This window comes from Carcharodon carcharias, chromosome 10 (assembly GCF_017639515.1).
Source record: "Carcharodon carcharias isolate sCarCar2 chromosome 10, sCarCar2.pri, whole genome shotgun sequence".
Classification (NCBI taxonomy): domain Eukaryota; kingdom Metazoa; phylum Chordata; class Chondrichthyes; order Lamniformes; family Lamnidae; genus Carcharodon; species Carcharodon carcharias.
This window is the reverse complement of record NC_054476.1, coordinates 160,774,478-160,800,870: the sequence shown is the minus strand read 5'-3', so window position 1 is coordinate 160,800,870 and position 26,393 is coordinate 160,774,478. Positions and strand designations below refer to the sequence as shown.

The window sequence follows — 26,393 nt, the reverse complement described above, 5'->3', positions numbered from 1 at the left end:
GTGCACTCTAAATCTTAACTGCACTGTGCAAAAGTATTTCATTGTGTCGCCTCGGGTTCTTTTGCCAATCAACTTGTGAAATTAAATCTGGGCCATCTGATTATCGATCCTTTGGCCATTGGACACTGTGTTTCTTTTTATTTTATCTAAACCCTTCATAATGTTGTACACCTCCGTCAAATCTCCTCAGGCATCTTGGCTCTAAGGAGAACAAACCCATCCTCTTTGTAATCCTATATCCCTGACTCTCGTAAATCTCTTGTGGACCCTCTACAAAGCCTTCACACTCTTCCGGTGCCCAGAATTGGAAACCATTGTCACAGTGGAACTCAATTTTTTTTACATAGGTTCAGCAAAGCTTCTTCACTTTCGTATCCTCTGCCTCTATTTATAAAGCTCATAGTGCAGCTTTCAGTATGATACACTTTACAATCATGGCTTTGTCAGATAATTACACACAACTTGATTGTTCATATTATGCAGCCAACTCTGCTTCTTAACCTGGCCCTATGCAATGTCCAGACAGCACATCCAACAGACCCAAGAACAACAGGCAAATAATCCCATGTACAAATGAGAATATCTTGAACTCAGTGACATACTTGATTGATGCATGACTCCTGGTTTCAGTTCCAAATTTAAAAATAGCCAGAGCTTCCAGTAAATTAGCACCAACCAATTCACCTGCAATAATGTGCTTTTTCTGTCCACACAAGTGGGCTTTAGCAGAAAAATTACTCTTTGCATTGAATGATAAATATTTGCTCATGTTAATTAACACTAACTGTATTTGCAGGTGCCCAGCATAGCGCATATAACAGGAGAGCAAAGTACTGCAGATGCTGGAAATCTGAAATATAAAGAGAAAATGCTGGAAATCAGCATGCCAGGAGGCATCTTTGGAAAGAGAAACAGAATCAACTCAGTTCCATGATCTGCACTAGTTCAGACAAAGGGACACAGACCTCTGTTTCTCTGTACAGATGCTGCTAGACATGCTGAGCATTCCCAACACTTCCCATTTCTATTGGAGCAAAAATAACCCCTTTTGTGAATCACAATCTTTATAGTGCAGAAAGATGCCATTCAGCCTATCAAGTCTGCACTGGCTTGCTGAACAAGCATTCTACCTAATCCCACTCCCCTGCCTTATTCCCGTAACCTTGCACGTTCTTTCTTTTCGGACAGCAATCCAATTCCCTTTTGAATACCTCGATCGAACTGCTTCCACCACTCTTTCAGGATGCTTGTTCAAACTCCAACTGACCTCTGGGTAAAATGATTTTTCCTCACATCACTTCTCCTTTTGCCCATTATTTTGAAGCTGTGCCCTCTAGTTCTTGACCTTCTCAAGTGGGAGCAGTTTCTCAGTATTTCTCTGTCCATACCCCTTAGGATCTTGAATACCTTTATCAAGTCTCCTCTCGGCCTCCTTCTCTCCAAGGAAAACAGACCCAACCTCTCCAATCTATCCTCATGCCTACAGTTGTTTATGCCTCTAATCATTCTTGTGAATCTCCTCTGCAATGCCTTCACAGCCTTCCTCAAGTATGGCGCCCAGAACTGGAGGCTGGACTCCAGATCAGGCCCAACTAGTGTCTTATACCAGTTTAACATGACCTCCTTACTCTTGTACTCAATGCCCCTATTAATAAAACCTAGGATACCATATGCTTTATTAACTGCTGTCTCAACATGCCCTGCCACCTTCAATGATTTATGTACATATACACCGAGGCCCCTTTATTCTTGCACCTCCTTTGAGCTGCCTTGAACTACTGCAGTCCATGTGGTATGGTGCTGTTTGGGAGGGAGTTCCAGGATTCTGATCCAGTGACAGTGAAGAGACAATGATATAGTTCCAATTTAGGATGGTGTGTGGCTTGGAGGGGAGCTTGCAGGTGGTGGTGTTCCCATACACTTGCTGCCCTTGCCATTCTAGGTGGTAGAGATTGTGGGTTTCGAAGGTGCTTTCAAAGGAACCTTGGTCAGTTGTTGCAGTTCTTCTCGTAGATGGGACACACTGCTACCAATGTGCATTGGTGGTTGAGGGAGTGAATGTTGAAAGTGCTGGGTGGGGTGCCAGTCAAGCAGGTTGCTTTGTCCTGCGTGGGTGTTGACTTTGATGAAGCAGCTGAAGATGGTTGGGCCTAGGACATGACCCTGAGGGACTCTAGCAGTAATGTCCTGGGACTGAGATGATTGACCTCCAACAACCACAGCCTTCCTTTAGGTATGACTCCAACCAGTGGAGAGTTTTTCCCCTGATTCCCATTGACTCCAATTTTGCTTGGACTCCTTGATGCCACACTTGTCAAATGAGGCCTTGATATCAAGGGGACTAACTGTCACCTCACCTCTGGAGGCCAGCTCTTTTCTGTCCATGTTTGGATTCAGGCCATAATGAGGTCAGGAGCTGAGTGGTCCTGGTGGAACCCAAACTGAGCATCAGTGAGTAGGTTGTTTAAGTGCTGCTTGATAGCACTGTCAGTGACTCATTCCATCACTTTGCTCATGATCAAGAGTAGACTGATGGGGTAGTAATTGGCTGGATTGGATTTGTTCTGATTTTTGTGGGCAGAACATACTTGGGCAGTTTTCCACATTGCCGGGTAGATGTCAGTGTTGCAGCTGTATTGGAACAGCTTGGCTAAGGATTTGGCTAGTGCTGGAACATGTCTTCAGTACTTCGCTGGGATATTGGCAGGGCCCATAGCCTTTGCAGTATCTAGTGCCTTCAGCTGTTTCTTGATATCACTTGGAGTGAATCAAATTGGCTCAAAGCTGACATCTGTGATGCTGGGGACCTCTGGAGGAGGCTGAGATGAATCATCCACTTGGCATTTCTGGCTGAAGATTGCTGTAAATACTTCAGCTTTGTCTTTTGCACTGATGTGCTGGGCTCCCCCATCATTGAGGATGGGGATATTTGTGGAACCACCCCCTCTTAGTTGTTTAATTGTCCACCACCATTCATAACTAAATGTGGCAGAACTGCAGAGCTTAGATCTGATCCATTGGTTGTGGGATTGTTCAGCTCTTTCTATTGCGTGCTGTTTGGCATGCAAGTAGTTCTGTGTTGTAGCTTCACCAGATTCTCATTTTTAGATATACTTGGTGCTGCATCTGGCATGCCTTTCTGCACTCTTCTTTGAACACGGTTGGTCCCCTGGCTTGGTGGTAATGGCAGAGTGGGGCATATGCCAGGCCATGAGGTTACACATTGTGGTTGAATACAATTTTGCTGCTGCTGATGGTCCACAGCATTCCATGGATGTCCAGTTTTGAGTAGCTAAATCTGTTTGAAATCTATCCCATTTAGCATGGTGGTAGTGCCACACAACATGATGGAGGGTATCCTCAGTGTGAAGATGGGACTTTGTCTCTACAAGGACTGTGCAGTGGGCACTCCTCCCCATTCTGTCATGGAGAGATGCATCTACAACAGGTTGGTAAGGATGAGTTCAAGTAGGTTCTTCCCTCTTGGTCCCTTCATCATCTGCTGCATTTCCAGTCTTAGCAGCTATGTCGTTTAGGACTTGGCTAGCTTGGTCAGTAGTGGCACTATCAAGCTACTCTTGGTGATGGACATTGAAGTTCCCCACCCAGAGAATATTCTGTGCCCTTGCCATCCTCAGTGCTTCCTCCAACTAGTGTTCAACATGGAAGGGCACTGATTCACGAACTAAGGGGGAGATGATCGGTGGTAATCAGGAGGTTTCCTTTACCATGTTTGACCTTATGCCATGAGACTTCATTGGGTCTGGAATCAATGTTGAGAACTCCCGTGGCATCTCCCTCCCAACTGTATACAACTGTACTGCCACCAATGGTGAGTCTGTCCTGTCAGTGGGACAGAACATACCCGGTGATGGTGGTGTCTGGGACATTGTCTGTTAAGGTATGATTCTGTCAGGATGAATGTCATGCTGTTGCTTGACTAGTCTGTTGGCCAGCTCTCCCAATTTTGGCACAACCCCCATATATTAGTGAGGAGGATGTTGCAGCGTTGACCGGCCTGGGCTTGCCGTTGTCATTTCTGGTGCCTAGGCCAATGCTGGGTGGTCCACCCAGTTTCTTTCTTTTTGTAGTGAGTGAATGAGCGCTGCATGCCCAGTTTGATACAACTGAGAGGCTCGCTGGTCCATTTCAGAGGACATTTAAGAGTCAACCACCTTGCTATGGTGTTGCTATTCGTGACCTATCGACACCCATGCAGATCGAGGTGGAGGAGGCCATGCAAATTTTATCTACCCACTTCATCTGCATCATTGACCCAAAGCAGTTGTAATGCTAAATCCTCTTCATCTGAGCTGCTAATTGTGGACTCTCAACATAGCAGGGGAGGGCTGGTGTAGGCTCAAGAGAGGGGATGTACTGGCACTGGTGCACCTTTTAGGTAGATCTCCCTGGAGGTGACCAATTAGGACGCCACATCCAGGAGCTCTGAATTGGCTGGGTTCTGGATGAGGTGAAGCCTGTGGATATGGCCATGTGCCACCTGCAAGAGCTGCAAGTTGTGCTCGGGGGCCCTGGGCACACAGCGCTCATTCACTCACTGCCCCTGGGTTGAGAGTTTAGCCACTTGAGGGAGGGGCAGTGCTGTCTCACTCTGTCTGATGGATTTTATTATTAGAGAAGTATAAGTCCAAAGTACCAATTTTACCAGGAATCTTTGGGGAAAAATAAACGCATTGTTTCTCAACTTCTGGCTGGGTGTCATACTTCACTCCGTCTTTTTGAATTCAAGCTGGTTTATTTAAAAATGCAAATGTTCTCTTTACATCTATGTTTACTTGCTTAACATTTCAAACCTATCTTTTCTTCTGTTACATCGCTGCCTTTAATTAATTTAAGTTTCCAACACCCCGCACTAATACTCTATTTTACAATAAATTCCAACAACATGAACATTATTATATCTTCCTGACATTCCCCCTCCTTATTAAAAAATGAATCGTCATAATTTAAAAAGACTTCTTCATTTTCTGAACCCATCTTATATTACCTCCTATACTTATTACGCTATTACATTACTAGATGCATGCATTGACATACCAAGGATTTTAATGTATATTATCAACAGAAATCATTCCAGTCCAGTGTACAGGTTTTAAATGTCCAATTTTCCCTTTAAGCTTCAAACTCTTGACAATGCATCAGCAATCAAGATTTTATCATTCCATCACATGTATAATCTGTAGATTAAATGGCTGCAGTAATATGCTCCATCTGAATAGCCTTGCACTCTTGTCTCAATTTATCCAGAAACTTTAAAGGATTGTGGTCTGTATAAACAATTGTTTGATGAATTCTAAGATAAAAGCAAAAAACTGCGGATGCTGGAAATCCAAAACAAAAATACCTGGAAAAGCTTTTATCTTAGTGTTTAATTGATTGCCACTTCTCTTCAATGAATGCCTACCATGAAGAAGTATTGCTGTTCTCTATTTTTACTTAGTTCTGTTGAAGGGTCATTCGGACTCGAAACGTTAACTGTGTTCCTCTCCGCAAATGCTGCCAGACTTGCTGAATTTTTCTAGGTATTTTTGTGTTTCTGTTTGATGAATTGTTTGCAATTTAAATGCAATGCTAACACTAAACCCAAAGCCTCCTTTTCAATCATTGAGTATCTCCTCTGTTGTACATTGAACTTGCATGAAAAATACCCTATCGGTTTTTTAATCCCTGTGTCGTCATCTTGTAACAGTACAGCCCTAATGCCTATGTTGCTTGCGTCAACGGCCAACTTAAATTGCTTGGCATAATTGAGTACTACCAAAACTGATGATGTAGTTAATACAGTTTTCAAACTGTCAAATGCCATCTGACATTCCTGTCTCCATTGAAACTTCTTGTTTTTTTTTTAATAGTTTAGTCAATAAAGCAACCACGCTACTAAAATTTGGTACAAATTTCCGATAAAACCCACCCCTGCCCAGAAATCTCAAAACTTCTTGTTTTGTTGTAGGCACGGGGAAATCCACGATAGCCTTGACTTTCACACACCTCTGAGTCACCTCAGCATGTTCAGTCGTCTGGCCTAGATACGTAACTTGCATTTCTACAAATTCATTTTTAGCCAAGTTCATCACCAAATTAGCTTCTTGTAATTGAGTAAATAATTCTTCCAGCTGTAAATACTGCCCCCCATGTCTGAATGAAAACTATCAAGTTGTCAATGTAAACAGCACAATTGCTCAGACGTGCAATTACTTCTTGTCAGTCTTTGAAATGTTGCAGGTGCATTTTTCATACCAAACGGCATGGCTTTAAACTGACGTAGTCCATCTGGCATCACAAAAGCCGATAGTTCCTCTGCTCTCTCTGATAATGGTGCTTGCCAATATCCTCTTAGCAAGTCGATCTTAGTGATAAATTTTGATTGTCCCACTTTCTCAATACAGTCTTCCAACCATGGTATCGGATATGAATCCACTTTTGTCACCGCATTCATCTTTTGATAGTCCCCACACAGTCTGTGTTCCATCCTGTTTCAGTACCAGCACAATAGGCGAACTCCAGTTCCTGCAACTAGACAAGATATCATTTTGAAGCATGAATTCAATTTCTTTCTGCACTTGTGATAACTTTGGTGGATTTAATCTGAAAGGATGTTGCCTTATCGAAGATGAAACTTCTACAGGCACATCATGTATAGCTAAATCTATCCTTTCTAATTTAGTTCCACAAATATCTTTGTGTGACTGCAATAGCTTGTCCAAATCACCTTTGACATTTGCTTGGAAGGCAACTCGATATTTCATTTAAATTTTCAAGCCCCCCCTTCATTATCCAATTTGATTAGAGGAAAATCAATTTGAGTCCTGCACCTCTTTCTCATCATCCACCATCACTAATACCTTTTTGTTCCTCTTCCCTGTCAAAGTACTTTTTGAAGCATATTTACATGACACACCCTCTGCTTCTTTCTTCTATCTGGAGTATTTATTAAATAATTTAATTCACTCAATTTCTTTTCAATCGTGTAAGGCCCACTAAATCTTGCATTTAATGAATCACCTACTACTGGTAACAAAACTAATACTTTCTCTCCAGAAATATAACTGCGAGCTTTAGCTTTCTTGTCTGTCTTCACTTTCATCACTTGCTGCGATATCTTTAAATGTTCCTTAGCTAATCTTTCCCTGAAATTTGATCTGTATTCCAAGAGAGTAGTTTCTGAATTTTGACCCACCCATTTCTCATGATTTAATTTGTGGCCCCCTTACCTCATGACCATAAACTCCTACAAAAGGACTAAAACTAGTCGATGCATTAGGAGTGCCTCTAATAGCAAATAACAAGAACGGAATTCCTCTATCCCATTGCTGTGGATAATCCTGACAGTGTGCTGTCATCGTGGTTTTTTAAGTTTGGTGCCATCTTTCTAAAGATCCTTGTGACTCTGGATGGTAAGCTGTTGACTTAAACTGTTTTATCCCCAAACTGCTTATTACTTCCTTAAACAGCTGTGACATGAAATTTGATGCCTGATCTGATTGTATTTCCTTAGGTAAACCATATCTTGCAAAAAAATTTGATTAACTCCTCCACAATCATCTTAGTTGTAATATTTCTTAAAGGTATCGCATCAGGAAGCCTGGTAGATACATCCATTATTGCCAGCAAGCACTGATTTCCACTTTTAGTCTTAGGGAAGGGTCCTACACAATCAACCGTGACCCTAGTAAAACATTCTTCAAATGCTGGAATGGGAATTAAAGGTGCTGGCTTAATGACTGCTTGTGGTTTCCCTATCACCTGACATTGACGCGTTCTACAGAATTTGACTACATCCCTATGCAATTCAGGCCAAAAAAATGGTTTCGCATTTTCACCTGTGTTTTTCTAATTCCTAGATGTCCCCCCATTGGAATTTCATGAGCTATGCTCAGAGTTTGATTTCTATATCTAAATGGTATTACAGTCTGATGCACCTCCCTCCCAGTTTTCCTTTGCTGAAATATGATAAGGCCTCCATTTTCTCATTAAAACATTACCTGTAAGGTAATAACATTCTGGAATATATTTTAGCTCTGTTTCTGAGAAAGCTCTCTGATATAAATGTTTTATTTGCAAATCCTTTTTCTGTAACTCCACAAAATGTGTTGAGTTAAACACTTCAGCTGCATTGCTTCCTGAACAATGTTATCAAAAACAGTGCCAGTTAATTGGATTTCCACACCTCCTCTCTGCCTTTGAACTTCCTGTTCTTGTTTCAACCTATGAGTCTGTGACCGTATCACAAAATCTGGAAACAATCCAGGATGGTCTTTCTGCAGCACTTCTGTTGAAACCACTTATACAGGCTGCTCGGCTACCATAGGCATCACCCACATCTGGGACCCAGCTATATCATTACCCAAAGTAAATTGAACCTCTGCAATGGGCAATATTTCCACTACAACAATTGCCTCACCTGTTTTCCACTTACTCTTTAAATTTACCTTCCACAATAGAATAGGTTAGCACCTCCATGAACCCCACTTATTATCACCTGTTCCTGCAATACTCTCTCTGAACAACAAAAGTCACTATCCCACAATATTGAGGATTGACTAGCCCCATGTCTCTTTAAAATTTGAACATCTTTACCTATACCACCCTGTATACACAGACCTTCCCTTCACACACAAAATCTTTAAACATTTCTGCAACCTGCTCCTCAATTCTCTTGGGTAAATTGTGAACACATTCCCACTTCTTTACCTATCACTGATTCTTCCTATTTTACCTGTACAAAAACAACTGTTATTTTTCTGTGCCTGAACCTCAGAACCCACTGTACTTTTACTTCCAGAACTTTTCTGCACCCCTATAATTCCAACAGATTTTCCCTGCAAATTTTTCAGCACACTGACTGTGTGCCCCACTTAATTACAATGAAAACACCTCAACTTTTGAATGTCACTTCTACCCTCAGTACCTTCCTTTTTATCCTGAGAAAGAACTTCCTGCAAATTTCCACTTACTCCCCTTCCCTGACTACCCACCTTCCTTTCACCTTCCCATTTTCCATCCTTTTCTGATTTAAAGGGGTGACAATAAAAAAGTTAACCTCTATGAACTAACTCATAATCATCAGCTATGTCTGATGCTTGTCTTACCATTTGAACCACATGTTCCCCCACATGAGTTCTCACTGTCGAAGGAATTGAATCTTTAAATTCTTCCAAAAGAATTGCCTCTCTAAGAGCTGCATATGTCATCTCTATCTTTTAATGCCTGTATCCACTGGTCAAAATTACTTGGATTTATTCTCTCAAACTCTAAGTTTGCCCAGGCTGTTTTCTCATATTCCTAAATTTCTGCCTGAATGCCTCAAGAACCAACTCATCTGCACTCAAAATAGCTTTTAACCACATAGTTCACCAACATTTCTTCTGACAATGAAGCATAAAGCTCATGTGCTCTACCCACCAACCTGGATTGTAATAACAATGTCCAGTTTTCTTGTGGCCATTTCATCTGTTTAACTATCTTCTCAAATGAAATAAAGTATGCTTCCACATCTTTTTCCTCAAACTTTGGGAGAGCTTGTACAAATTTAAACATCTCCCCACTGGGTTAAAGGTTTTTTCATCATCAGAATTTTCCTCAATCTGAGATCTCTTTTTTAACTTCCAGCCTTTTAAGCAGGTATTCCCTTTCTCATTTCTTCTCTCTCTTCCTGGCCTCGCTTCCTTTACCCTTCTCTCTTGCCTGGAATTCCGGTTCCAGCTTCCTTTCTTTCTACTGCTTTTTCGCTTGCTCTCTTTGCAATGCCCGTTTCCTTTTCCTTTTTCTTTTCCGCCCTTTTTTTCCCCCAGCTCAAGTTTTTTCACTTCCTTTGCTTGTTCAAGTTCAAGCTTCTTCATTTCTAACTGAAGTCTCACTACCCCCAGCTGTGATTCACTAGTGTCAGGTATTACTTCCAACTTTAAAGGCTGTGCTATGCCTTCAATTATGTCTGCTTTCTTTGTCCCTGCAGGTAATCCCAATTGTAACTTCTCTGCCAATTCCATTAACTTAACTTTAGTTACCTTTTGTGAACCAGCCAAAGTTATAACCTCAACTCCCAGTCAAGTCTTAGTAACTGCCAAAGCCATATTGTAGTCTCACCACTTAAAAATAAACCTCACAGCAACTCCTGAATTCAAAGTGCTTCTCATACTCGTAATCTTAAGATTCACCAACTCCAAATCAATCAGAAAATCTCAAATATATCCCACAAAGAGCCCCTAATTTCTGTTATGGCAGATGGATGATAAATGCCGAGCTGCTCAAATCCCAAAGGGAAACTTGAAACAACTGCCACAATTGTTCTGCAATTTGTATAAATTTTTGAGATGTATGCCTTGAATTCAGTAGTAATAAGACCACTGAGTCTTAAAGGTTTCTTACAAAACTGAATTAAACCTTTATAATAGAAGAAATGATTTTAAGTGCACACACACACTTACAAATTATTACTAGCATAACTTCTAAATGCCCTAGTTAACCTAACTCCCAGTTACACTTTTGTCAAGGCAACTGTAAGACACAGATTTTAAAAGACCCAGGCAAAGAAACACAAAACTCTGAACAATCCAATTTAAAGTGAGTTTTCTTAACTTCAGTTCTTTGTAGACAGCAGTTTGAGGCTTAGATGCTGGAGGTTTTTCACACTTGTTAGGTCTTAGAATGCCTGCCCTTACACACAGCCTTCTCTCCTTTATATGCATTTTCCCTTTGAAAGCAAATTCCTATTGTTTCACTGTCTTTGGACTTTTAGCTCTCTAATAATAAAATCCATCAAAGTACCAATTTTACCAGTAATCTTTGGGAAAAATAAACACAGTTTCTTAACTTCTCCTGGATAGGTGAAATATTTCACTCCCTTTTGAATTCAAGCTAGTCTGATTTATTTAAACATGCAAATATTCCTTTGCAAGTATGTTTACCTACTTAAAATTTCAAACCTACATTATCTTGATTGTTTTGGAGTTGGTGAAGCTTAAGGTTATGAGTTGCTGTGAGGTTTATTTTAAGTGGTGAGACTGCAATATGGCTTTGGCAGTTGCTAAGACTTGTCCGGGAGTTGAAGTTATAACTTTGGCAGCTTTACAAGAGGTACCTAAAGTTAAGTTAATGGAATTGGTGGAGAAGTTTACCTACTTAATATTTCAAACCTGCCTTTAATTCAATTAAGCACCCCCCCCCCCCCCACACACACACACACACACACACACACACACACACACACACACACACACACACACACACATATATACACACACACACACATATATACACACACACACACACACACACACACACAGACCCCACAATTACTCTACAATAAATTCCAATAACATTATGAAAATTATTATATCTTCCTGACATTGCTGTTTGTAGGAACTTGTGCACAAATGGGCTGCTGTGTTTTCTACATGACAAAAGTGACCACACTTAAAAGTACTTCACTGGCTGTAAAATTAATTTGGACGTCCTGTGTTTGGAAAGTGCTATATAAATGCAAGTTTTTTTTAAGCAATTGAGAGAAACAGCTAAATTTAAACTGAGGCTGAATGGTTACTGCTCCAGGAGAGTAGCTTTTACCAATAATGAGCTTGACCTGAAATGTTAACTCTGTCACTCCAAACATACTGCCAGACCTGCTGAGTATTTCCAGCAGTTTTTTGTTTTTATTTTATATTTCCAGCATCCACAATATTTTGCTTTTACCTTTTACCAACACTTAGAGTAAAATTAAATTTTTGATATTAACAGCAGCAAGAGTAACGTTTGTTCTAATGCCTCAGGGCCAGTATGGACAGAAAATGATTGACCGTGAATCAGATGTGATCATTTGAAGGTGATTTGCTTGATCTGGGATATTGTCTTAAATACTTTTGGCCAAAGTTGTCTTAATCATTTGAGTATGTGGTGGAAAGATATTGTTCTTGAATGGGTGTCAAGATAGTATTGGCGTATGACCTAGTTTTCGGCATTACCCATAGTGGTGAGTTTTGGCGCTTGAAATATTACCGTCACGTAGCCTTAGTTGATTTCTGGTTGTAGTTTGGAAAAGAGCTGCGTTTGAAGTTCTCGTATTAAAGGGGAGTAAAGAAGCGCAAGCATTTTTCTCCTTTATTATTGCACTAATGTAGCACATTCTATCTTTCAACTACCTCAAAGCACATCATGTCCTGTGAATTATCCTGAAGCACAGGCACATAGAGCAGCCATCATCTAATGCTGTAAGATGCCAGGAACAGCAATGGCAGATGACAAGTTTATTTGGTTTTGGCAGTATTAATTGAGGGGGCTGCTAGTTGGGTAGAACATGCCTGGGAGCTCCTGCATGACTGTGTGAATAGTGCAGGTGATCTTGGTCCACCACATCTCACAGGTCGGCGGGACTATGGATTAAAATGCGAATGAGGCAGCTCAAATCTGATATCCAAAATTTGATTGTATTTTCATGCAAAATATTTGTTGAAAATGAATTTTTTTAAAATGGGAAATGGGCCAGTTTCTTTTTAATTCTACGTTTAATGTGCGCTAACCCCAAATGATTTAATTACCCAAACTTGCCACAAGGAAGACAGTCCTTGAGGTTGCTGGACTCTTAAGGGCAGCATATGCTGTAAAATTTCAGGTTAGATCTAGTTGTTGTCCCAGGCCTGAGGATTAATAAGTTGTGATTTATATTGATGCTCTTAGTACAAACAGCTACAGATAGGTCTGTTGTTTGGCTTGCAGAGTACGCATTTCCTTAGTTAGAAATCAAGAGAGTGGTCGTTCAGAATGTTTGATAGAAGTTTGGTGTTGTGACCTGGACTGAATTTCTGTAATGTTTGCAGCCCCCATGTGGCCAATAAATGAAATTGCCATTCACTTCAGAAATGCAGTTAACAGATCTGAGTTTTTTTATTGCCCGAAAAGCTGAAAAGTCATAAATACGATATACATGTGTACGGTTATTTAAGATTTGAATCGAGTACCAAACCTAAACCCGTTATGCAAGGTGAGATGAGATATAAGCGATGAGGAGCAAAATCAACTGATTTTGGCTAAAGACAAGCTCTTGACCTGGCTAAGATGATGTGTGAAGGTGGCCCAATGACTTAGCCATTATTTATTTTCTCTCTCCTCCATTCCACCAGCACCCTCCCTCAACCTCCACTCAATATGGCAGAATATGGCTGATTTGAAAACTGCAATGTATTATACTGTTTTCTAATATAAGACATTGCAGTAGTGAAAATCCCTTTAAGGACCTTATTGAAATTGAGGCAATGCTATAAAGTTGTGTCCCACAGTTGCATTGCAATCTTCTTTTTCCTTCTGATTTACATTTGAGACCTAAAGCAATTCTATCAATTTTTACCAGCACCATCTGTTCTAAGGATATTCAGTTTTTTGCAGCTGTGATAAATTTTAGGAGTGCACAGTTTGTATTTGCAGTTCTACCTTCTGGTCTCTGCTTCGATGCCTGTGCTGGTAATTAGCAGTTTGTCCAGCCGTGGAATTGAACTAGGTTGTTTTGTAGTTGAAATTCCATCAGAGCAGCATTACATGGCTTTTTTTTTATTAATCTTGGAAGTTAATTCTGCAATTTGATTTGTTTGCTGTCACTGTGGGAAACCAGGGTGATGGCCATTTGACTTGGGCAGCATGGCCTCACACCAGGCTTCTATTGTCCAATCTCAAACCATATATCTAAATCTGCCAAATTTGAAATTGATCAAATTTCTTTTTTTAATTAATCAAAAGAGTTATTATTTTCTGCTTGTGGTGATGATCTTCCCAGAAGTTGAATAGGTACAATAGAGTACTAACTTATACCAAGATGGCCTTTACTGCTACGAAGACTAAGGATCTGTATAGACTCATTTTCCTTATGTTGTTAGAACTCCTTAAATTCAGTCATGATCTTAATGAGTGGCAGATCAGACTCGATGGGCCAGTCCTCCTGCTATTTCTTACGTTCCAGATGTTTAAAAAAAAGATTGCCTGCCACTCAGCTGCATAGGTGAAACTTCTCCCTCGCTTTGTGACCAGTTTTTCTGTGTATAACTAACTCCCATGTTGCTGCACCCAAAGTGGGCAAGAGGGGTTAACCTGAAAAACCTTGTCTCTTGTATAGCAATAAGTGCTGAATTTAAAAGGTTTTTATTTTTAAAAGGTGTATTTTTTTTTCAAAAAGCATGGCAATTCTCCAGTGGCACTGCAAATGGTAAGTCAGAGGAGATTCTGCCTCAAGAAAGCTATGCCGTGAAATGCAGAATAAATTGGATAACCTTAGGTGATGGTGCTCATGGGCAAACAGTTTTGTCTTTGGGTTGTTTTTGTGTAGTTCTGTTTATCTTTGTTTTGCCTGTTCCTATTTCTGTTTTTTTAACACTGTGTTTTGGTAACCGGTAAGCTGCAAGTTGAAGGGTGGATATAATCATTTTTATGACTGCTTTCGGAGTATTTGTTTTATTCATTCATGGGCATGGAAGAATCACTGACAAGGCCAGTGTTTATTGCCCCATCCTAAGTTGCCCTTGAGAATCATAGAATGGTAACAGCACAGAAGGCGGCCATTTGGTTCATTGTGTCCATTCCAGCTCTCTGTAAGAGCTATTCAGCTAGCCCCACTCCCCTACCTTTTCCTTTATAGCCCTGAAAATCTTTTTCTCTTCTGATAATATCCAATGCCCTTTCAAAAGCCACGATTGAAGCTGCCTCCATCCTAGGTGGTAGTGAGCTGCTACAATCCACATGGCGAAGTTGCTTCTACAGCAGAGACATTGAACAAATTTTTACATATGTCTTTTACAGTAGAAGATGCAAATTACATACCCTTGGTTACCCTCCATTTCAGGTAATAAGAGTGAGAACCTTTTAAGTAATTAATATCAGCAGAGAATGAGTATTAGAGAAATTTTAAAGGACTAAACACCAACAAATCCCCAGGATCTGATGGCCTACATCCTAGGGTTCTAAAAGAGGCAGATGAAGAGATGGTGGATGCATTGGTTATGATTGTTCAAAATTCCCTAGATTCTAGAATAGTCTCAGAGGATTGAACGATAGTTAATGTAGTTCTGCTATTCAAGGAAAGAAGGCTGCAGGCCTCCCAGACCCAGTGCAGGAAGGTGGAATTAGGTTGGGTAACTTTGCAGGCAAGCATGGATATGATGGGCTGAATGACCTTCTGTATCTTAAATTTTGTATGGAGGAGAGAAAACGGGGATCATCTCGCCAGTTAACCTGTCTTCACTAATCAAAAGCGCTGGAATTTATTAACGAAGTCTTAGTGCATTTAGGAAATCATAGTATGATCAGACAGAGTCAACATGGTTTAACAAAAGGGAAATCGTTTTTGACAAATTTATTAGGGTTTTTTGAGGATGTAATTAGTCGGGTAGATAAAGGGGAGCTAGAAAATGTTGTGTACTTGGATTTCCAAAAGTCATTCGATAAGGTGCCAGATGCAACCCCACTATTTAAAAAAGGAGGGAAGGAGAAAACGGAATTACAGATCGGTTAGCTTAACATCATTGTAGAGAAAATGCTAGAGTCTATGAAAAGCATGTGATAACAGGACACTTAGAAATATCAATGGGATTAGACAAAACATAGATTTTTGAAAGGAAAATTATTTTTGACAAACCTACTGAAGTTTTTTGAGGGCATAACTAGTTGGTTAGTTGAGGGAGAACCAGTGGATGTGGTGTATTTGGATTTTCAGAAAGTTTTTGAGAAAGTCCCATGTAAGATGTTAGTGTGTAAAATCAAAGCACATGGGATTGGGTGTAATATATTAACGTGGATTGAGAATTGATTAACAGATAGGAAACAGAGTAGGAATTAATGGGTCTTTTTCGGAGTGGCAGGTGGTTACTCGTGAGGTACCGCAGGGATCGGTGCTTGGGCCCCAGCTATTCACACTGTATATTAATGATTTAGATGGGGGACATAATATTCCAAGTTTGCTGATGACACAAACTAGATGGGAATGTGAATAGTTAGAAGAATGCTAAGAGGCTTCAAGGCGATTTAGATAAGTTGAGTGAGTGACCAAGTACATGGCAGATGCAGTTTAACGTGGATATGTGTGAAGTTATCCACTTTGATAGGCAAAACAGAATGGCAGAGTATTATTTAAGATTGGGAAATGTTGATGTACAAAGGGACCTGGGTGTCCTTGTACACCAATCACTGAAAGCAAGCATGCAGCTGTAGCAAGCAGTTAGGAAGGCAAATGGCATGTTAGCCTTTGTTGCAAGAGGGTTGAAGTACAGGAACAAGGATGTCCTGCTGCAGCTGTACAGGGCTTTGGTGAGAGCACACCTGGAGTATTGTGTGCAGTTTTGGTCTCCTTACCTAAGAAAAGATATACTTGACGTATAGTGAGGGCAGCAAAGGTTCACCAGACTCATTCCTGGGGTGGCAGGGTGAGGAGAGATTGGGTCGACTAGGCCTATATTCACTGGAGTTTAGAAGAATGAGAGGGGACCTCATTGAAATGTATAAAATTCGGACACGACTGGACAGATTGGATGCAGGGATGGTGTTTCCTGTGGCTGGGGTGGGGGGGGGTTCTGGAAAAAGGGGTCACCGTTTCAGGGCCATTTAGGACTGAGATGATAAACTTCTTCACTGAGGGTGGTGAACCTGTGGAATTCTCTATCACAGAAGGCTGTGGAGGCCAAGACACTGAATATATTTAAGAAGGGAATAGATTTCTAGACTCTAAAGGCATCAAGGGATATGGGGAAAGTGGGGGAATATGGCGTTGAGAGAGAGGATCAGCCATGATCAATCATATTGAATGGTGGAGGGCCAAATGACCTATTCCTCCTCCTTTTCTATGTTTCTAAATGAAAGGTTTATAGGTAAGATAAGGGCTCATTGAGTTGGAGATAATACGTTAACATGGATAGGCAATTTGTTAATAGATGAGAAGCAGAGTAGTGATAAACAGGGCATTTTCAAGTTGGTTGGCTGTAACTAGTGGGAGTCCTGCAAGGATCAGTGCTGTGGCCTCAGCTATTTACAATCTATATTAATGACTTGGGCAAGGAGACCGAGAGTAATTAATCCAAAGCTAGGTGGGAATGTAAGCTGTCAGGAGGGCACAAAGAGATTGCAAAGAAATATAGACAGGTCAAGCGAGTGAGCAGCAATTTGGCAGATGGAATATAATGTGGAGAAGTGTGAAGTTATTCACTTTAGTCATAAGAATAGAAAAGCAGAATTTTTTTTTAAAGGTATGGAATTTGTAAATGATGTTCAGAGGGACATAACTGCACTCGTACAAGGAATACAGAAAATTAGCATGCAGGTACAGCAAGCAAATGGCATGTTGGCTTTTATTGCAAGAGGATTGGAGTACAAGAATAAGGAGGTCTTGCTGTTAAAGTTGTATAGGTCTTTGGTGAGACCACAACTGGAATACTGTGCACCATTTTAAGCTTCATATTTAAGAAGGATATACTTGCATTGGAAGCAGACAGGGGCGATTCACTAGATTAGTTCCTGGGGTGAGATGGGGAGAGACTGAGTAAATTGGATCTTTACTCTCCAGAGTTGAGAAGAATGCGAGAGAATCTTATAGACGTGCAAGGAATGATAGATGCTGAAAAATTGTTTCCCCTGGATAGGGAATCTAGTACAGTGGGTACAATCTCAAAATAAGAGGTCGATCATTTAGAACTGAGATGGTGAGAAATTTCTTCACTCAGGGTTTTGAATCTTTCGAATCCTCTGCTGCAGAGGTTTATGGATGCTTCATCCGTGGCTGAAATAGACAGACTTTTTGTCTGTGAATCAAAGGATATGGGAAAGTTGATTTGAGGCAGAAGATCAGCCATAATCTGAGTAAACTCGAGGGTCCTTATGATGTTGTACTCCTGTTTCTCATATTCTTATGTAGCCCTGTTAGGAAGTGAGTTCCAGGATTTTGACCCAGCAAGATGAAGGCATGGCAATATATTTCCAATTCAGACTTGGAGGGGAGCTTGAAAGTGGTGCAAGTAGAAGTTGCTGCCCTTTTTTTTCCCCAAGTAGTAGAGGGTGCAAGTTTGCAAGCTGCTGTTGAAGAAGACTAGGCAAGTTGCTGCAGTGCATTTTGTAGATCGTACAAACTGCTGCCACAGTGTGCCAGTGGTGGAAAGAATGTTAAGGTGATGGTGGGGTGCCGATCAAGCTGACTGCTTTGTCTTGAATAGTGTCAGGCTTCTTGAATGTTTTTGGAGCTACACTCACCCAGACATGTGGGTAGTATTCCATCACACTCCTGACTTGTGCCTTGTACAGTTGATGATGGAAAGGCTTTGGGGAGTCAGTTGTATAACTTGCTGGAGAATACCCAGCTTTTACTTGTTCTTGTAGCCATAGTGTTTAAATAGCTCAGAGTTAATTTTCTAGTCAATGGTGATGCCCAGGATGTCATTAGTGGGGGAGTCCACGATGGTAATACTCAGAGTTTCCTCAATTAATCGTTCAGTTGTCCACCAACATTCCTGACAGCATGTGGCAGGACTGTAGAGCTTTAATTTGATCCATTGATTGTGGGGTTGCTTAGCTCTGTCTACAGCATGCTGTTTCCAATGATTAGCGTGCATGTAATCCTATAAATTGCTCCTCCTGTAAACCTATTTCAGTTTCACTAGCTCAACAAGGATTAAACATTTACATTTACGTTGTTGTTTAAAAACTGATTCCTTAATTGTAGTGCATATCCACTAACTGCATATTGTAATCTGCACAGATCCTGGTTGGGCATCGATTAACCGTGGAGTACTAGTTTGTGATGAATGTTGCAGTGTTCACCGTAGCCTTGGTCGACACATTTCAATGGTGAAACACCTCCGGCACAGCTCATGGTCTCCAACTCTCTTACATGTGAGTAATGTGTGAAAGTGAGATTTGTCTCAGCTATTCTCACTTATGGGTTTGTAGAGTAAAGATAGTTTTAAAGGGTGTATTTTCTTGAACTTATCTACTCTTAACTTCTCGTAGGATGAAAGGATCTCATGACTTTGATTGTATAACTGAATGCTAAAAGGTTTAACTCTTGTCTTTCAAATATTAATAGATATGTAAAGAGAACAAAATCTTATGGTATCTATTACATTGTTATGCTTGTGTATGAGTGATAGAGCACAAATTAATGTTGGTAATTTTCTCAAATGAGTTAAAAGCAAAATACTGTGGATGCTGGAATTCTGAAACAAAACAAAAATAGCTGGAAAAACTCAGCAGGTCTGACAGCATCTGCAGAGAGAAATGCAGTTAACGTTTTGAGTCTGTATGATTTTTTATCAGAACTAAGGAAAAATAGAAATTATGTGAAATATAAGCTGGTTGAGGGGGGTGGGACAGGTAGAGCTGGATAGAGGGCCAGTGATAGGTGGAGGCAAAGAAGAGATTGCCAAAGATGTCATCGACAAAAGGACAAAGGGGTGTTGACGGTGGTGATATTAGCTAAGGAAGGTGCTAATGGTGACATTAAGGGTAGAAAGCAGGACAAGCAAGTAACAGATGGCCCTGGTGGGATGGAGGGGGAGGGATTGAAATAGGCTAAAAGGTAGAAATAAAACAATGGATGGAAACACATTTAAAAATAATAGAAATAGGTGGGAAAAGAAAAATATATTTTTTAAATTATAAATTATTAGGAAAAGGGGGTGCGGATGGAGGAGGGAGTTCATGATCTGAAGTTGTTGAACTCAATGTTAAGTCCGGAAGGCTGCAAGGTGCCTAATTGAAAGGTGAGGTGTTGTCCCTCCAGTTTGCGTTGAGCTTCACTGGAACAATGCAGCAGGCCAAGGGTGGACCTGTGGGCATGAGAGCAGGGTGGTGTGTTGAAATGGCAAGCGACAGGGAGGTCTGGGGCATGCTTGCGGACAGACTGATGGTGTTCCGCAGAGTGGTCACCCAGTCTGCATTTGGTCTCTCCAATGTAGAGGAGGCAGCATTGGGAGCAGCGAATGCAGTAGACTAAATTGAGGGAAGTGCAAGTGAAGTGCTGCTTCACTTGAAAGAAGTGTTTGGGCCCTTGGATGGTGAGGAGGGGGGAAGCAGGTGTTGCACCTTCTGCGGTTGCATGAGAAGGTGTTGTGGGAGGGGGTTGAGCTGTAGGGGGTGATGGAGGAGTGGATCAGGGAGTGCCGGAGGGAACGGTCCCTACGGAATGCCGACGGTGGGGTGAACGGAAGATGTGTTTGGTGGTGGCAGCATGCTGGAGTTGGCGGAAATGGTGGAGGATGATCATCTGAGGATGACCTTCAAATGAGTCGTTGATTCCAGCAGTGAAGTTAGAACAGCATCCACTTAGCAATGGTCCGGCAGTGTTCCCATAGGAATTCGTAAATTTACTGAGACCAGCTGTGGAACAGAGTGGCAGGTATAAAGCGGGTGGCCATGCTCCATTTTCTTGAATGAGCAATGAAGCGTGGCATATAGAAGTAGTTCAACATCAAGGAAGGGGGCAAACTTTGAGATTTTGTGTACAAGAGCTCAAAGCCCTTCTTCCCCTTCGCATTTTCTCTCAGCTATTGCTTCTTCAATTAAGGACCTCACACCCCATGTTAAAGAGAGCATTTTTTTATGGCTTTTTGGTTGTATAGAAAGGACGGTTAGAACTGCAGAGAGTTGCAGCTTTTATGTATTCAAGGCTCTAGTTTTTTTTAGAAGATGGTGTTCAAATTGTAATTTTATTCTATATAAAGTGTTTAAAAGTAAATACTAGGGGCAAAAGGAAAAAGTTTAATTTCTATTTAAGCATGAACTTGTAAATACTAGGTTATCCACGTAAAGCTCTCTTTTTAGCCCAGAAGGCAAATGACATGTAAATAAAAGTTGGAAAATGATCTATTCCAGAGTATACAGTTTCATTTTTGTTGCTCTAGAAACTCATTGGGCTAAATTTCTCTTATTCTGTCCTGCATTGAATGACCTGAGTGTCCTTTTTCTTGGTGCATGAAAAATGTTCCCTTAAGTGACATTTGAGGGCCACCAGAGCCATATGGCTGTTGCTGTGATTTTCCTGCTTAAGTATTTCCCCTTCCTTTCATGTAATCTTAAGCTTTTTAATTGCTACTTTGCTCTGGCTTCACTCGGAGTGAAGCAGATCTTGTAATGTTGTAACAAGTTGAAAATATGTAGAAATTATTATATTCCTATATATATTATACTCCCCGCCAAATGAGATTAATTGTGTGGATAATGTCAAAGCTCTGTGCTACGTTGCAAGAGACGCTTCAGGGACACACCGATTCAATTGTAGGAAAGGAATAAATAATTAACTAATTTCCCTCTCTGCTAAACCTTTCAATTCTGTTCTCCAGCACAGCAGTTATACTTTAAGAACCTATTGAAATAACAACTTGTATTTATATCACATCCTTAATGTAATAAAATGTCCCAATGCACGTCACGGAGCATTAAAAAACAAAATAAGGCACCAATACTTAGTATTATTAGGGCAGATGAACAAAAGCTTGATCAAAGAGGGAGGTTTTGAATGTCTTAAAGAAGGAAAGCGAGGTAGAGAGGCTTGGAGAAGGAGTTCCAAAGGTTAGGACCTGGTGAAGTGAAGGCAAGGCCACCAGTGTTGGACAGTTAAAATCAGGAATGCTGACGAGACCAGAATTAGAGGAGTGCAGATATCTCTGATGATTGTAGTGGTATATTTTGGCAGATTTTAGAAAAAATCTTTTTTTCAGGAGATTGATTTTGAGAGCTCTTAGTATTTTTTTGTATGAAATAGGTAACTGGTCTGTGAATGTATTGTGCAGAGTACTGAAATTATAAACTGGTTAAATGTGATGCTGCAGTAAAATAAATCTGGCTAAAGGCATAATGGCCTTAGAAATAACATAGCAGCATGTACATGACCTGCTGTGCTGATGGAAAGCTGTATCTTTACTATGGTATTTTGAGTTGCAAGCTCTAAATGGAAATATGCTATTAACACGTCAGCATGTTTGCTATAGAGGTTACTGATAATTAACCAGATGTTTTGGTGGTTGGACCCCAAGTATCTAGTTGGTCCATGAGAGCAGAAAAGGATGCCAACACTCATTAGGTAAAAGGCTGCTGATACACTTCTGTATTTTCATTGATGACTAATGCATTGACCTTTTGACTAACTGATTGTTCATTCTGCAGGAGCCTGTTCCTGTAATATTCTAATTAATTTTTCAGTCAATCTGGTTAGGTTCCTGAGGTTCTGCTGCACTTGACCTCTTCATACATGTACCTTAGTCAGGATCTCAGACTGGGATCATTTTATTTTGCAAGACCACTAGACTGTCTTTATATAGTGAATTGTATTCTATATTTAATTGTCCTAATTAGATTTATTCATATGTTAGTAGCTGAGAGCCCAATGGTCAGTTATAAATTTGGTTTATGGTTTTCAATGAATAATCAGATGTTGAATACCCAAGGCGCCCCCTCCTCTTCCCTCTCAGTCCAATAATTGATCAGAGATGTGAATTTGCAAGCACAAGTTCCCCTATGGCCTCTCTGGGTTGCAACATGTTGGTAAATCAACGGCTGTTACCAATATTATTTTTAACTGTAATTCCTTCCTTGGTCAATTCAATATATTTTTTATTTGTTCATGTTCATGTGGGATGTGGGTGTCACATGTGGTCAAAGCCAGCATTTGTGGCCATCCCTACTTTCCCTTGAAGATGATGCTGAGCTGCCATCTTGAACTGCTGTGGTTAATGTGGCACTGATATGTGCACAGGGAGGGAGTTCTAGGATTTTGATTCCCAATGAAGGAATGGCATGCAATATATTGCACATCAGGATGATCTGTGACTCGAGAGTGAAACGATGGTGGATGGGGTGCCAGTCAAGCCCATGTCCTGATCATGTTAAGCCCATGGAGTGGTGTTGGAACAGCACTCATCCAGCCAAGTGGAAAGTATTCCATCACACTCCTGACATGGGCTTTGTAGATAATGGACAGGTTTTGGGAAGTCGGGCATGACTTCCCACAGGCATCCCAGCCTCTGACCTGCTTTTGTAGCTGCAGTATTTATTTGGCTAGTCCAGTTAAATTTCCAGGCAATGTTGTTGGTGGGGCATTCAGTACTGGTAACGCTATTGAATGTCAAGAGGAACTAGCTGGATTCTCTCATGTTGGCGATGGCCATTGCATGCCATTTGTATGGCATGAATATTATGTTGCACATTATTTTGCAAACAATAATGGATACTGTAGTTAACCCATAGAGGAAACTTAGATTGTAAAATGTATACGTAAAATGTATGCTTTCACTCAATTAAATCTAAATATTCTTTCAAGTAAACCTAAAAATTGAGTTTTTATTCAGTATAGTTAAGTAACTAGTTTTTGGAAAAATAATGAAGTTTATTTAATTATTTACTTCATGTCATGCCTTAAAGTGAGCATCCTGCAACATTAGTGGGAGAAAAATGACATGTGAATTGAATGCTGATGAAGAATCCATGTGTCGGACATCTTGAGTAATTTTTCATTCTCCTGTTTTCAAATAAGGATTTGAGTTATTTTCCTGGGGTTAGATGCTCCTTTTTGATTGATTTGCTTTGTTCGTGCCTACTGGGTGCTGCTTGAATTATCAAAGGGAGTAGCTTTCTTCTTCATTATTCATCCTCTATGACAGTGATCACATTTATTCCAAGTTGAAGCATCGACTGTATAAGAGAAATTAAACATGCAAAGAGACAGTCCTTTATGAAATACAGACTTTATAGAAATATATTGAAGGATTATAGGAAGTTTTGAGATGAGGAAGGAGGTACCAAGATTGTAGTCTGGAAGAGAATGAGGAGGGGTTTGCTAGCTGTAAGATTGGCCTCTAATAAAGCAAAGAATGAATAATGAAGCATTGTCATGGGCAGGTGCATGCAAGGTACATAGTTGAAGATGATCATTTTATTCAATTTATTTTTTTCTTAAAGGAGTTGGCTTATTATGGGACAAGGCTCCACAGGACCCATTGCTACATAATCCAATGGTTACTCCTGAAATATTTCTGTAATGCACTCATTCTCCTAGAATTGTAGAGAGAGGAGAAACGAATGTCAGAAGACCAGCAGGAGCACTACTCTTGAATTAAAAATTGACTTATTGTAGGAGTAGTCATGTAGAATTAAAATGATCTGCTCTGAATAATGTGTAATAAAATAACAAATGATCCTCCTTCACTATTCTGGAGTCCAAAGTAAGGAAGACAAATTGAACAAAGTAAATCATTAGAGATGTTTATTGATGGTGCAGATTAATTCTAATGTCTTGGTTCATATTGACTTACTCGTGGCAACAAGGACACTGCACCAGCAGAGATGGAAGTACTTTTAATATGAAAAAAAAGGCATACTCCAATCTTCCGACATTATCTAGGACTACTTTTCCAGTGTGTTGAGCATGTAGACCCGAGGTGTAGAATGTGAAGACATTCTTCCTATTGGCTCTTCAAAAGGTCTAATAGTGCTCATTAATACAGTGGTGAATGAAAACCAGGAGAGCATGCTCAGAAATGATAAGTCTACAGCTGAGCACTTCTACCTTGGTGCTTTTTGCAGCAATATAAAATTGTTTTAAGAACCAAACCACCTCCCATTATGTGAAGGCCAAGATTGTATTTGAAAGATTGTGTAAAAACAAGTCAACTTCGGCAAACTTTGTTTCAGTTAAACTTTGGGTCAGTTCCTTGTAGTTCATGTCATTTTTGCCCGTAAACAGCTTTATTTATCCTTGAAAGAGAGTTGAGTTAGCAGAGTTCATTCTTTAAAATATCTTTGAAATGTGTACTAGCAGGCATCAGTTATGTGTGTATAGTCAAGTATCTCATTGAAATCAGGTACGTCTTGTGAAAGTAAGCTGTTTGTAATTTCAAGGTGGATCTAAAATGAAATTGTACTTTTGTTGCATGCAAGCACATGTTCACAACTGAAATGGAGTTGCATCAGTTTTAAAAATAACTTGGGTGTGTGATTTTCGGTTCTGCATTATTCCATAACGTGGTAAACTACTAAAAAGAGCAGTGGAGAGAAATAAATTACATTAGATTAGAATTGTTTCACCAAAATTTTAGGATTGGTAGGGAAAAGTAAATAGTTTGTCAGCTCATACTCTTTTTAATGGATTGTAACCTGCTTTATATTCAAGGGCGTTTTTGAAATACCAAAGGCAGGGTTTTGGGGTGCACCTTCATTAGCACCACTAATTAACTATGATGGCTTGTGAGCTGATATATTGAATCCAATCTGCACTTTTTTCCAAACTATTTGTATAAAGCAAAGCTTAAAGTATTATTAGATCTTTACAATTACTATTTGGTAGTGTGCTCCTTGTCTTTGTGAACGTATACTTCTGATGCCTGGTAGAATTTGGATTCCTGGGCAAGCTATTGGTACGTAGTACATAGTAGCCAAAGGTTAACTCGCTGAACCCTGCATTGGCTTGCCTACACCAAAAAAAAATGGAGAAAGGTCCGCCAGCTTTTCAAAAATCCACTTGTTAAAATTGTTTTAGGAAATTGTGGCAGTGCATTTAAGAAGCAAGTCAAATGAGGTTGGGAAAAGTACACCTTGCATTAATTAAGCCCTGCTCAAGCTTTTTAAAAAGTCTGATCAATTGACAAGGCTAAACTGTGAGGACTGATGAGCAGGGGAGGAGACTAAATGTTAGGTGAAAGAGATGAAGGCTTTTAAGAGGCTTGAAGAAAGGTAGAGAAGTAGCAAGGTGGAACAGTTTTTGAAGATAAATCCAGAAAGCAGAAAAACAATGGCTGAAGGGGTTGCCTGCAATGGATTTTTGAGATGATGAACAGAACAAGCAGTAACCTACTGACCCTGGGACAATGTATGGGTTGTGACATGTTGCTGCAGAAATTTCCCAAAAGGGTTGGAGAGGGGCTGTGGATAGATTTGAAAATTAAAATGAGAATTTTGAAACCTATTCACTGAAGAAGAGTCTAGCAGAGATGGACAAGGCCCAGGTCATAATGCAGAATTTCATGCAGTGAAGCCTGGGGCGGCAAAGTTGAGTTAGCAGAACAAAAACAAAAATACCTGGAAAAACTCAGCAGGTCTGGCAGCATCTGTGGAGAGGCATACAGTTAACGTTTCGAGTTCGAATGACCCTTCAACAGAACTAAGTAAAAATAGAATAGAGGTGAAATATAAGCTAGTTTAAGGGGGTGGGGGGGGGGGGTGTGGTGGGACAAGTAGAGCTGGATTGCAGAAGTTTGTGATGGCTGGGTTTGGGGAAATTGTGGAGAAAAGCTTTTCAGAAATCCCATCTTGGTGAATTTTTGCATCAGACTGGAGGAGGAAGGGACGGAATTTGGTGGTATTGGCAATGGTAGGCTTGAAATCTAGTTTCATACTTAAGTAGAATGCAATACTTGTGCACTTCTGAG

General features: G+C 40.3%; 1 protein-coding gene across 5 annotated transcripts in view; it reads left to right on the top strand.

The window, feature by feature from the left end:
• git1 (G protein-coupled receptor kinase interacting ArfGAP 1) overlaps window positions 1–26,393 on the top strand; it is a 204,758-nt gene that overhangs the window by 57,640 nt on the left and 120,725 nt on the right. For all 5 annotated transcript variants that reach the window (XM_041197198.1, XM_041197196.1, XM_041197197.1 and 2 more), the window contains exon 2: window positions 18,734–18,867. In XM_041197198.1, coding sequence (XP_041053132.1) covers window positions 18,734–18,867 — 134 coding nt within the window. The remainder of the gene's footprint in view (window positions 1–18,733; window positions 18,868–26,393) is intronic.